The following is a 13,578-nucleotide window of genomic DNA, read 5'->3' as shown; positions in this document are numbered from 1 at the left end:
TTATCGTTATATTATTTTACTACCTCAGTAAAATTTAGGGTGCAATTGACTAATACTTAAAATTTCAATATTTAATTGATAAATTTTTAAAATTTTTAAAAATTATAGTTTTTTATTATTTTTTCTAAAATTAAAATTTAAAATATTAAAAAATAATTTTTATTATTATTATAATTCTTTTTGTTTTATAAATAATTTAGTATACTAATTTATTTTAATTTAATTTTAAATTAATCCACTTCTTAAATTATTTTATTTTTGAAATTCACACGAGAAAGTTAATTCAAGATTAAATTAAAATAAATTAGTATACTAAATCATTCATAGAATTAAATAATAATAATAATAATAATTTTTTAATATTATAAATTTTAATTAAAAAAATAATTAAAAAATTTTTAATATTTTAAAAAATTTATAATTCCACTGTTAAATTTTAAATTTTTAAATTTTACCTAATTATATTTTAAATTTCATTGACTCGACAGAATAATAGGATGATAACATATCAGACACTATGACATAATTGTAATAAGTGTAAAAATGTAAAATTCAATTGATAAAATAAAAAAAAAAAGACAGGAAAATTTTTTTGTGGTGATCTCTTAATTTTAGTATAAATATTTAATTTAAAAATTAGTTGACTTATTCTTTATAAATGATTAGCAGCCGCACTCTTTAAAAATACCAAAATACATTTTGACGAGTACACGTTAACATTCCCTAAAACTCTCCTACTTATCTAGAAAATTTATTATTTTAATTGATTTTATTATTTAATAGAGTAAATATCGTTGACTTCCCTTTTCTGATTTTAATTAATCCCGTAAGGATTTTTTAAATGCCAAATTTCATTTTAGAAAAAAGAGCAAGTGGTGATTTTAATATATTACAATTAATGGTAAACTCTATAAACAACTAAAATATTAAAAATCTATATATATATATATATTACCAATAGACTTAATTTATTAATATTGAAATCTTCTTTTTAACGATATGAAATACCGAATTTGAATTCTAATAAAAATATAAAGAATAAACATCTTCATTATCTATACATAAGATTTATTTTGATTCAGTCCATATAATTTAAAATATACAAATCTAAATCTTTTTATGAAAAAATACATTAGCAGTAGATTAGATACGAGATAGATCTTTCAAAAAATAAGTTTTTTTTTTTTAATAAGCCAATTTATTTGGGACCCTGCGTGTTAGGGTCCTAGAATCTCAGGTATCAAAACTGTAATTTTTCAACAGTAGAATTTTCAAAAAATAATATTGGGATAAGTTAGTGTAAAATAAAATTAAGCTAAGGGCCGTGTCAGATTTATGTAATTCCCTTTAGATTATTTATTTAGGGGGGTGTATCATCTGAGACATATTGATGTTTCCTCCTGTCACAAGCCAAATTGTTCCTAATACTCTTTAGAGGGGAGTGACTAATTGGTTACCTGCAGAGACTAGGCCCAATTGGCTACCATAAACCTACGGAGATCCTGAGCTGTGCCTGCTCTCATTGTAGACCATCCCCTGTAGGTGAGAATTATAGTAACGTTGATATATTATATTTTGCCCTTGAAATAAAATAAGTAGTATGTTCATGAATTCTTATATTCAGTTCTTATCTTTGTGCCTACTGTGAGCCTTCTGATTCAATGTTGTCTATTGGTTTCGTTGTTCGCAAATGTAACCTTGACTACAGGATATTCATGTTCACATAGAATCGGTTGATTCTTAAGGTTGACTTGGTTTGAATGCGTTCAAGTCAAGTGCCGCATGGTTCCAAATGAGTATCAAAATGCGGGTTCGTGACACTGCAGATTTACTATTTTTCCTATTCAAAAATCAACCATTTGTCTCTGTGTTTTCGCATCGAGAATTTTTTTTGCAGATGGAGAGATGTCAAATGGGTTTCTTACTTTCCAAATAAATCCCCCTACATCTATATATAAATGCTGGTAGATCCACCTAAAAATTTTTTTATTATTTATATACATTCTGATCACAAACTAGAGAGAAGAACCACGAGCTAATATAACTAAACTAAGATGAAAGAGGAAACTTTGGACCAAAAGGGTGGATTCTTAAAAACTTATATATTGAAGGGAATTTTATGATCATTCAGAAGTCCATTCCTTTATCTATCTCCTCTCTATAAATAGTTATCCATGCAACACAACCTACGCCATACACAAAAGCTAATTAGAAAATGGCACTTGCCCATTTTGTTCTCATTCATACCATATGCCATGGTGCTTGGATTTGGTACAAGCTCGTACCATTGCTGGAAGCTGCTGGCCACAACGTAACTGCACTGGACCTTGCAGCCAGTGGCATTGACCAAAGACAAATAAATCAGCTTGGCTCATTTGATGACTATTCTGAACCTCTGTTGAAGTATATGGCTTCAGTCCCAAAAGGAAAAAAGGTAATACTTGTTGGAGAGAGCTGTGGAGGAATCAATATTGCCATTGCTGCTGATAAATACCCTGAAAAGATTGCTGCTGCTGTCTTCCACAATTCCCTAATGCCAGATACTGTGCACAACCCTGCTTATGTTGTGGACAAGGTACTGTTCATCTTTGCTTAATTTTGTTTTTGCTTTTTCTTTTAATGAATACTAAAAATTATTGAACAAAATTGATCTTTCATTTTTATTTTTTTCTTTGTATGATCTCCCTTGTGTCATTACACAGCTCTTGGAGGTGTTTCCTGACTGGAAAGACACAGTGTTTTCTAACTACACTTACAAAGGGGAGAATATAACAGCATTGAATTTGGGCTTCAAACTTATGAAGGAGAATATTTATACTAACTGCCCTATTGAGGTATATGCTTTTATTCTCATTTGAGTTAGTTAAGTGCAATTGTAACCTTACATAAAATCAAATTATAAACTTGAAATTTTGTATAAAAAAAAAATGCTAATGCGTAATACTGATATATTCTTTTTATATATAAGGATTATGAACTGGCAAAGCGATTGGTAAGGAAGGGATCATTATTTCAAAATATTTTGGCAAAGAGAAAATTCTTCACTAAAGAAGGATATGGATCAATTAAGAGAATATATGTGTATGGAGATGAAGATAAAATATTTCTACCAAAATTTCATCGCTGGCAAATAGCAAACTACAAACCACACAAGGTGTATTTGGTCCCAGGTGGTGATCACAAGCTGATGCTTTCAAAGCGTATTGAGCTCTTTCACATTCTGCAAGAGGTGGCTCAAACATATGCTTGACGTTCATGCATTTGCCTATTGTGAATTATGTGGGTCAAGACATAAATAAAGTATCTCACAATCTAATGTGGGCCAGTCAGAAATATTGTTTCATGTTTCTTATGTTTTTGTTTAATTTAATTCATCTGTATAAATAAAACTGAATTTCTAAGTTTAGTTTAAATTTCGTTTGGTATAAATAATTTTACAGAATAAATTATGAAACAGAAAAAATAAATAACATTTGTGTGTATTTCAATGTAAAAAAATACATATAATTAATTTATAATTTAAAAATTCAGTAAAATAAAACTTGAATATTTAATTATTATTTCATAAATTTATGTAATAACAAAAAAAATTAATATTCCTGTTATCCTCGCCGTAAATAATTCTGAATCGGTCAAGTTGGATATTTAACTTGGGCATCCTCGCGATATCCAAGTTGACTATCCTTGCGGCGACAATTTTGTTAATGACAGTTCCACTTCCACGCTAACTTTCCTCGTCAAAATGTCGTATACTTTTCCTCTTTCACAGGCAACCCCAATATTATTAAACTGACGAATTATTCTATGCTTTGTATCATGTGACATAAATAACGTTGTTATCTCATCAATAAAATTAATATATTTAATATTTTATTATTAAAATATATCAAGTAAGTAGAAATAATTATCAAACTTATTAAATATTTTTATTTATATCATAATATAATTAATAGACTTTGAAGATATATCAACTATAAAATTACAAGTTTGCTTAGAGGGTTCCCAACTCCCAGACCATTTGCTTGTCGGAGCTGGTGTGCGATGCTCCCTCTCCCAAAACGAAGTGTTGTATATGTGATGCATTTTAGGTTAAAATTTTTTTGTAATTATAGATCAGATTCTTTTTACATGAGCGAAATCAAAATAAAATAACTGAACTGAATTGTTAGAATTATAAAATTTGCGTCTCATGTTCCTAAGCACCGATAAATATAATAAGCAACATTGTAAAGTTTCTTATCTAATTAGTTATTTTATGCTAGATTTATAAATGAATTCCCCACCTTTTTCCTATGTTAAATTTATTGTCACTTTATTGAAGCCTTTTAAATTCCATTTCTATTTCATTACTTACATATTGTTTAACTCTAATATAAATTAGAAACGAAAATAATCTATTTCTAATTTTTTTTTCTAAATTTTAAAGAAATTATATTCATTTTTTCAGTTAATACTTTCATAATAAGACTATTATTGGTGTTAGGGTTTATATCAGCTTAAATCTGACGGAACCGATAACAAGATTAAACCTACTAATCAACTATGAGTTCATTGATTAACATGAAAGTCTAATACTAGTTAAAAAGAATATTTTTATTTTCTTCTATTTCTTTTTTTTTTTTTAAGACTAGAAACAATTTAGAAAAAACATTTACTTAATGTATCTTATATTGACATTTCTTTTTCTTTTCTTTTAACTTTACTTTTATTTAAATTCACCCTTCTCCTCCTTTTAAATTCAGTTAGGTTTTTCTACACTTTTATTATAATTGAAAGGATAAACTTTCTCCGTCAACCAATGAGCTAACATCCTAAACTCTTTGTTTTTAAAAAAAGCTTAACTATAACCTTCATAATTATCTTACAATAACTTAGATTTCATTAACTCAAAAACTACAAATCACATTGATGGCTATATACTATTGGAGAAACTTTTTTTTTATCTTACTTTTATCTCTTTTTATTCTAAGAGTATCAAGTACTCTAGAAGATTCTACAAACTTTAAACTTTTTCTTTTATCCATCTAATGTGACTCTAGATTAGAATATTTTACTTTATTTTATCGTTTAAGATACAATTCTTCTCATTTCCAACGTTGATATATATAACTATATGCAATTTCTACGTTGCTCTTCACATATCTAAAGACAACAATTATACACCATGAACGTAAATTATTAGCTAGGGTATACGTAACATAAAATTTGAAGATATATATCCATAAATACTATAGTATAACAAAACTTAAGCTTAATATACATAGTACATTGCTCTAGCATGTATTAGATACATAAAACCAACTAACATAATATATTGACTTAATAAGATTAGGAAAAGATGCACGGAGTCGAGCAGTTAGGTCAGCTCGCAAATTGATCTCTTGTAAAGGGAAACTGACCAGACATTTCACACCTTCCTTCATGCAAACGAAGTGTAGCACTATGAAATGAAATAGATTCGTTAACACTATCTCTGAGAAGTAGTGCTATGAGGAGACTCTTTGCTTCTTTCCAGCCCTTGTCTCTTTGAGAATGCCTTGTCTCAAACAATAGTTCTGATTGATGTGATATCTCTAAATGAAAGAATGCTCAATCTTTTCGATAAAGTACGCTATAATATATTCATAATATATTATCTATAACTATTAACATAAAAGCATAACAAAGCATAACTCATTAACAATTGTATTAAAAATATAAAGACTTCATACCCTAAGATAAAGATATAAAAAAATATCATATACCACACAACATATACAACATTAACAACTTGTTGGCAAAATCTCCAAGTCTTGTAATATCAACTAAACTTTGATTACTTACAAAATCATTATTGATATTTGGAAGTGAGTTGAGAGGCGCAATAAGTACATGCTACTAAAATCATTCTTTAAAATATGTACACATAAGTTTTCAATCATATGAATATAATATAGCTGATAGTGTGCATATTTGCTTTTATACTTGGCAATTATCATCTCTATTTATTTAGGCGAACTTGATGTTTTGTAGGGATTTAAAAAGTTGCAAAACTGATATAAAATATAGATGAAAAATCTGATCTTAAAGGAGTTGTTGTATTAAATCTCGACAAAAGGACTTGGACAAATCTATTTGCTGAGCTGAAATGATAAAAGACCAAGCCTTGCCATGCCACATCTTCTTAGGCAGAGAATTTAGTGTAGGATTTCTCTACAATTTTTCGATTTAAGCATAATTTTGTTGACAATAGCCACATCTTATGTGTTGCTGAATTTCTTTCAGAGTTTTTGTACTTCCAACAGTCATAAGTGGCTAAGATCTTTTGTCTAGTTGAAGATAGAATGAAATTTTAGTTTCTTTAAGGATTGTGCGATTTAAACCTCATTGTCAAACTTTATTTCTTTTAATATTTATACAATTTTAATTATTATTATTATTATTATTATTGCTTTGTATGATTGATCAATAAAGCTCATTGTTTAATTTTTAAGGCAATATATTGTTAATTTAGATATTTAAATCTGTAATTGCTTAAATTATTCAACAATACGTAATAATTTGTGTAATCCACTAAGGATTTGTATAATCTACTTAAATTTATCACGCGGCTTGATTTGTTGATTAGAATTTGTTTCTCTAATTTTTAAGTCAGTTAATAAATTAAAGGGAAAAGTACAAAAGGATATCTTATGGTTTCACATGGATTTCACTTCAGAATCTATAGTTCATTTTGTGTCAAAATGGTATCTCGTAATTTATCTTCGTTAACAAACAACGATAAATTCTTAACATCGTCAAATATTATTGACATGGCAGACATTCTTATTATTTTTAATTAATAATTTTTTTTAAATGAAAATAATTAAATTTCTCAAATTCATTTTTTAAATTTCCAAATTTCATATCTTTTACAGAACTCTAGTTTTCGAATCTCCTTAAACAAATAAATACGAGCTCTTAATCTTATTCCTCAAATCAATCGGAGCTTAACTTCAATATTGCAGACATAATCAACCAAAGTGTTGAGTTCATCTCCCTTTACTTCGAGATCTCTTTTCAGGTCCTCAATTGTTTCTTCCAATTCATCTACTATCTGATCTTTGAAACCGGCATTCTTCTAAAATTGTGTTGTCATTTCTTCTACTTTCTTTCAACAGCTTTGAGATTTTTCTTGCTCTTTTGGAATCAACCTTCTACTTGATAATACTCCTCACTCAACTTTCTGCATGCTTCCTCCTATTCTGCCAAAACCTTTTTGTTGATATGCAATTTTGCTTATGAACTCAGACTTTTGGTTTTCCATTCTTGTTAGGTTTTCTCTAAATTCTTGTTTCTCTTTCTCAAGTTGTAACTACAATTGGTTTTTCTCAGCATGTAATGAATCTAATTCCAATTTCAGATTGTTAGCCTGCGTGGTTAACTCCAGTTTTAGATTATTAGTCTGCGTAGTTAAGGTCATTATCTAAGCATAAGCTTCATTCCTCCTTCTTCATATCTCTCCTAGAGAGCAAAAGAACTTTAGCCCTCTCTTATTTAATGTTCTTTCAAAATAAAAAATTTTATTACGTAACCCTACTATGTCCATTTCTAGCTGTCCATTCTCCTTGTTTTCAGTTCTTATTTGCTCTTGAAGATTAGCTCTTTGGTTTTATAAAGTCTCTACCTACAATTCCAGATATTTCATTTGTGCTGTCAAACTTTCTCTCTCTTTAAGAATTCTCCGACAATCTTCAGTTTTGTGTGCTATCTCCACAATATTGAAGTTAAGCTCCAATCCTTAATCGATTTTTTTTTCTTTTCATTAATTAAAAGATTAAGAAAAATAATAATTAAAAATTATATATTAATTGCTACGTCAATAATATTTGATGGTGTTAAGAATTTGTCGTCATTTGCTAATAGAGACAAACTACGAGACACCATTTTGATGCAAATTAAACCACAGACTTTCAAGTGAAAATGATAAATGACATCTTTTTGTACTTTTTCCTAATTTAAATCAAATAGATATTTTTTGGATTATTTATTGGTTAAGATTAATTAGCAAATATTTTCTAATTAATTTAGATCTAAGAAGAGATTGATTGTAAAGAGTATCTCCGATAACTAGAACCAATTTTATTGGAATGAATAAAAATATTTTTGCTTCAATGATAAATTCTCACAACTGAAATGGATCCTATATTTCAACTCAAATTTATTTATATTGATTTTCTTTCAAGTTTATTATTTGATTTTTCACTTGATTATTGCTTTTTTTAATTGTTTTGAATTTTATTTTAATTAAATCCTTTGTCAAAATCTCTCTTTTATTTATTTACTTATTTTGCTAGATAATGATTGGAAGTTTTTAGTATCATTCTCTGTGGATATGATTCTATTCACCCTATACATAATTATTTCTTATCCGATTTGAATAGATTATTTTTTGTGACTTCGACACCCATCTATAGTACAACAAGATCAACCAAATGTAGTTTATGTTACCATTAGCTTCCTTGCATATCCAATATGCCTAACCCTCATGGGCTCATGGGTATCCCTAAGACTTCATCTTAATCATACATATTCCATAATACAGTGGTTGTAGATTGGGACTCAATCTGGACTCTCTTAACATAATGTCAAGAATGTAAAATAGGCCTCGAGATAGATTTTTAACATTGTATATTGTCATTATACATCTTTATTTGAGGGAGAGTTAAGGGTCTACCATAAACCCTCACATATCATAAACAAAAAATATAACGTTATTATCACATGAATCTAATGCTTCACATCATATTATAAATATGAATATATGATGTATGATCATACCTAAAAATAAATTCTTTTGTTAAACATTTAGTATATATGAAAGTACTCTATACTTACTTCTTGTAGAATCGAAATTTAAATCCTCCTTACCCTATTGCTCTAACAAGTAGAGCACTTCTACTCAACACTCTTAAGAATTCAAACTGCTATTGAATCTAGATCTATTTTCTTAGATTAGTCATCAATGACTCCTTATGTAGGTTGTGAAATAGGTAACAAACATTAATCATCAACTTAGATATTCAAACTAGACTCATACATGAAATAATAAAATAAAAGCTTAGTGGGATTTTAGCAACACTTGTGGTGGCCTAAAATCCCAGTACAGATTCGAAAAGCTCGTTTTAGACAGCACTATTAGTTGTCAAACCTATTTCTATAAAGAATAATTTTTGCAGCCAAAAGTCTCTTTCAATGGCGAAAACTACTAATACCTGATTTTACAGATTCTTCTAAGGATCATATACATAAACCAAACTCAACCATACTCAACTCATCACAAAACCTTTAGAGGTCCAAAAAAATAGTATAGCAACTATACCATTTAACATGAATCCGTTAATTACTAAGGTCAAGTAATTTAGGAAAAATTTAACCCATCCCTTTAACATGAATTTTTATTAATACTTACTAAACATGCACTGTGGAGAAGTGGTTTTTTAAAGATCTTAAACTAAAACTAGTTAAACAGGATAGCAGCGCACTGTATACATGCGTTGATCTCAATGCTAAACCCTAATAAGAACTCAATATACCATTTACTGCGATAAAGGATATTCAAAGATTAAGTTACCCATTTCTTCTTCTAACTCACATGCAAGAGAACATGAAGCCATTTCTAGTGCGAAAAACACCAAAACAGAGGATCATATTTTTTATGATCCTTAAGGTTGAGGATAAGATGGGGAAGGAAGTCCACTAGAATTCTTAAGGTTGAGGATAAAGTAGACTCAAAGATGATATTGATCAATGAATCTCTGATTCTTTGAGTCTTTGAACCTTGAGGATGAGGTCGAGTCAAAGGACTCTACAAAATAAATTAAATCAATATTCTTTAAGTTTGATCATTAAATGGAGATAAATAATTGAATATTTTTACTCAATTGAAATATTGATTTTTGATTTTTGGTTGTAATGGAAAAAAGAAAAACACTCATTTCTAATTATAATATTTATTTAGATACATTGGCATGAAGCAACTTGTAGACCTACCTTCTGTGAAGTGTAATATTATAATGGATTATACTTCTTTTATATATGAGGGAAAAAAACTTATTCTACCACCTTTTGTTTAAAATAGCGTAAACATATATCATGACAAAATTAAAATTATGTATGGTAATTTAAAAAAAAGTACGTAAGATTATAATGAAAATTAATATAAATTCTTATGACACTCCCGCAATTAAGTCAACCGTAGATGGGAATTCACTAACGGCAAGCTATAGCTAACCTCATGACATTATATATTATTAAATAATTAATTAATTAATTAAGGGATAATATAAATTGCAAACAGGACAACGCGTCTGGGGTTAAACCACTAAGCTACAGAGGACAAATTATAAAATACGTTTTAAGTTTGTAATCTAGACATTATTATTATTATTATTATTATTTATGGGGAAATCCATTTTAAAATATCTTCTGAAATCATGATAGTTGAATCAGAATTGAGAGATAAATATTAGAGAAGTTCGACAAGATTGATCTTTTATCCGCTAAAGATTTGCGAGTATAAATAGGAAGCCGTCAAGGTATTCAGATTTTTTTAGTTTTAAAAATATATTAATATAAAAAATATGAATACCGGCTAGCTGTCCGTATTACTATTATATAAACATATTTAAGGTAATAATAATAAATTATTATTTTATATAATAACGGTGTAAGATTCATTATATTTACTTTCGTGATTAATTATAAAAAAATAATTTAATTAATTTTTTATAATAAATAAAAAGTGTGATTACAATTATGACTTTATTGAATATAAAATAATTTTATTTATTAAAATATATTATTATATTAAAATAATAATTTACTAATAACTGCGAATAGTAGTGTGTATAGAAATTGTAATAAAATAAAATAAGTAAATTATAATCTGTAATGAGTGGTTTAACGCTACTCTTATTTAAATGAGTTTGAATATTTTTTTCTCGTTAGGAACATTTTACATATCTAACCGATATAAGCAAGACATATTATTTAAAGTTAAAAAAAATTATTTAAAATATAATAGGGTTCAAATATTAGTATGAAAATTTTAATTTTAGTTATTTAAATATATAAATTAATTTATACACTCAGATAATTTTTTTTTTCAAAAGAGGTAGAGAAAATATATATTAAAATGTGATCATGTTTTTCTAAAATTTTAAATTTTTAAAATCGAATAACAATATATTGCTTGCTGATTGTTGATATAAAGTACTGTTAATATTTACTTTTGACTGATTTTTTGTTGCTAATTCAATAGAAATTCTGTTGCTATTTGAAATAATTTTTTTTATTAAATCCTTAAGAAATTTCTGTAACTAATTCATTAGAATTTTTATTGATCTGACAAATACAGTAACAAGCAAACCATAATTAAGCTGCATAAAACAACTGGATCTCTTGGTGCAACTTTTCCCACGAACATAGGTTGGGAGAATTTATTTATAGTTGCACTGCATCCATAAATTAATTATATAGTAAATAGTTGTAATTAAGTTAAGCATATTTATCAGCCACCTCCTGGAGAATTGGAACCAGATCACAAACCCTAGAAAGCATCAACTTATGACCTCCACCAGGAACCACATAAACCTTGTCTGGTTTATAGTTATTTATTTGCCAACGATGAAAAACTTCAGTCATAATTTTGTCTGCACTGCCATATATATAAATTTTCTTAATTGATCCATAACCTTTCTCGGTAAATGATTCACGTTTCTGTAAAGTTTCTTGAAATGTTGATCCTTTCCTTACCAACATCTTCGCTCGCTCAAGATCCTTTAAAAATATGTAAATAAAAATTTAGGGAATAAATTAAACAATCTTTTATATATATATATATATATATATATATATATATAACAAGTTAATATGAAAGTCATATTAATATTTTAGTCATCGTTAGGTTAAATTGTTGCCAAACTTATTACTGTAACTATTAATAAAATTTAATAGGTTAGAAGTTATAAAACAGAGAAAATTATATAGTTTCCTTAGTTTATTTCTCGAATTTAAAAATTATATTAAAACGCTTTTAACATTAATCTATCTATTAAATATTATTAAAAAATATAAAATATTTTTAATATAGAAGGAGTAATTAGTAGAAATTTTTACAAAATTAAAAAATTGACTAATATGGTTTTTTTATAGAGCTAAATAGTAAAATATTTAACGGACAAAAATAATAAAAAGAGTAATTAATATATTCTTTAATATCAAAAACATTTTAATATATTTTTTAAAATTAATATATAAATTAATTAGTAAGTTTTCTCATACAATTCAACTAAATAGTAAATTTCTCTATAAAATAAGAATTTAATGATAATTTTGAAAGAAAAAATGATAAGTGAAATTAATCCAATAAGATTGTACCTCAGGAGGGCAATCGGTATATATATTTTCCTTCATAAGAATGGGGCCTAACGTTACTGCTGTGATAACATCATCACCAAAGGTATAAGGTTCAAAAACACTGTCCTTCCAATCTGGGAAGAAGACCTCCAAAAACTGTTTAAATACATGATCAAAAGAATCAAATTAAGAAAGCAAAATAATTTCTTTAATAATTTTTATTTTTATTGACAAACAAAAGGCTAATTTATTAAAATAAATAAATATTTATACCATATCCAAAACATAAGATGCCTTGTGAACGGTGTCTGGCATCAGTGAATTATGAAAAACGGCAGCTGCAATCTTGTCTTTGAATTTATCAGCAGCAATAGCAACATTTATTCCTCCACAGCTTTCACCAACGAGAATCACCTTTTCTCCATGAGCGACATCGTTTTCCAAAAAGCTCAACAATGGTTCAGAATAGGCATCAAATGAGCCAACATCCTCAATTTGTCTTGGGTCATTGCCACTGGCGACAAGGTCCAGTGCAGTGACCGTGTGGCCAAGTTTCTCAAGCGCAGGCTTGAGCTTGTCCCAAACCCATGCACCATGGCATATGGTGTGAATGAGAACAAAGTGGGCTACTGCCATTTTCTAATATTTCTTAGTATCTAATAGCAAACTCTTTGCAATTTTCTTCTTCTTTATCTATCTTGCATTGCTTGAATGCTTTTGCATGTAAAGTATTTATAGAGGGAAAGTTGATACATGATCCGCCTCGCCACACGTAGCCGGCAATAAAATATTCAAGTATTTTAGGGTTTGAGATTTTTTTACGAATTGATTGTTAGAAGAATTAATAATGGATTATTTTATAATAACATCAACGAATCTAATATGAGTATTGTTAATGTGTTTATAAGTATCAAGTTGTGCTTTATATATTCATTTTACTTAGAACTATCCTTTCGTTTTACGTATGATGTATAAGTAAATTTCCTTTGTTAATCCTTGTGCAGAGTACGTCGAAGTTTCAACAATAAGAAATAATAATAATACAATAAGCTTTTATATATGATGTGTGCTCCAATTATTCCAAGAGATATATTCAAGAAATAATAATAACAATACCAATAATAATAATAATAAGCTTTACAGCATTTACATTCATGAACCTGCTACTCTGTTTTTTTAATAATAATAATAATAATAATA

The 13,578-nt window shown here is 27.6% G+C and overlaps 2 protein-coding genes across 2 annotated transcripts; one reads left to right on the top strand and one right to left on the bottom strand.

Annotated features, from left to right (window-relative positions):
• The first annotated feature begins 2,185 nt into the window (after positions 1-2,185).
• LOC110630575 ((S)-hydroxynitrile lyase) lies at positions 2,186-3,426 on the top strand. The gene is made up of 3 exons (XM_021778116.2): positions 2,186-2,575; positions 2,703-2,834; positions 2,969-3,426. The coding sequence occupies exons 1-3, from the start codon at positions 2,216-2,218 to the stop codon at positions 3,248-3,250; spliced, it is 774 nt and encodes a 257-aa protein (XP_021633808.1). The 5' UTR covers positions 2,186-2,215; the 3' UTR covers positions 3,251-3,426.
• Positions 3,427-11,372: 7,946 nt separating this feature from the next.
• Positions 11,373-13,066, bottom strand: LOC110628969 ((S)-hydroxynitrile lyase). The gene is made up of 3 exons (XM_021775788.2): positions 12,652-13,066; positions 12,400-12,534; positions 11,373-11,799 (listed from the first exon to the last, which is right to left on the bottom strand). Exons 1-3 carry the CDS (start codon positions 13,012-13,014, stop codon positions 11,518-11,520), a joined length of 780 nt encoding a protein of 259 aa, XP_021631480.1. The 5' UTR covers positions 13,015-13,066; the 3' UTR covers positions 11,373-11,517.
• Between the last annotated feature and the right edge of the window lie 512 nt (positions 13,067-13,578).

The sequence above is a fragment of the Manihot esculenta genome, chromosome 13 (assembly GCF_001659605.2).
Source record: "Manihot esculenta cultivar AM560-2 chromosome 13, M.esculenta_v8, whole genome shotgun sequence".
Classification (NCBI taxonomy): domain Eukaryota; kingdom Viridiplantae; phylum Streptophyta; class Magnoliopsida; order Malpighiales; family Euphorbiaceae; genus Manihot; species Manihot esculenta.
Note: the sequence above shows the minus strand (reverse complement) of the source record. Positions and strands in the feature narration are given on the sequence as shown.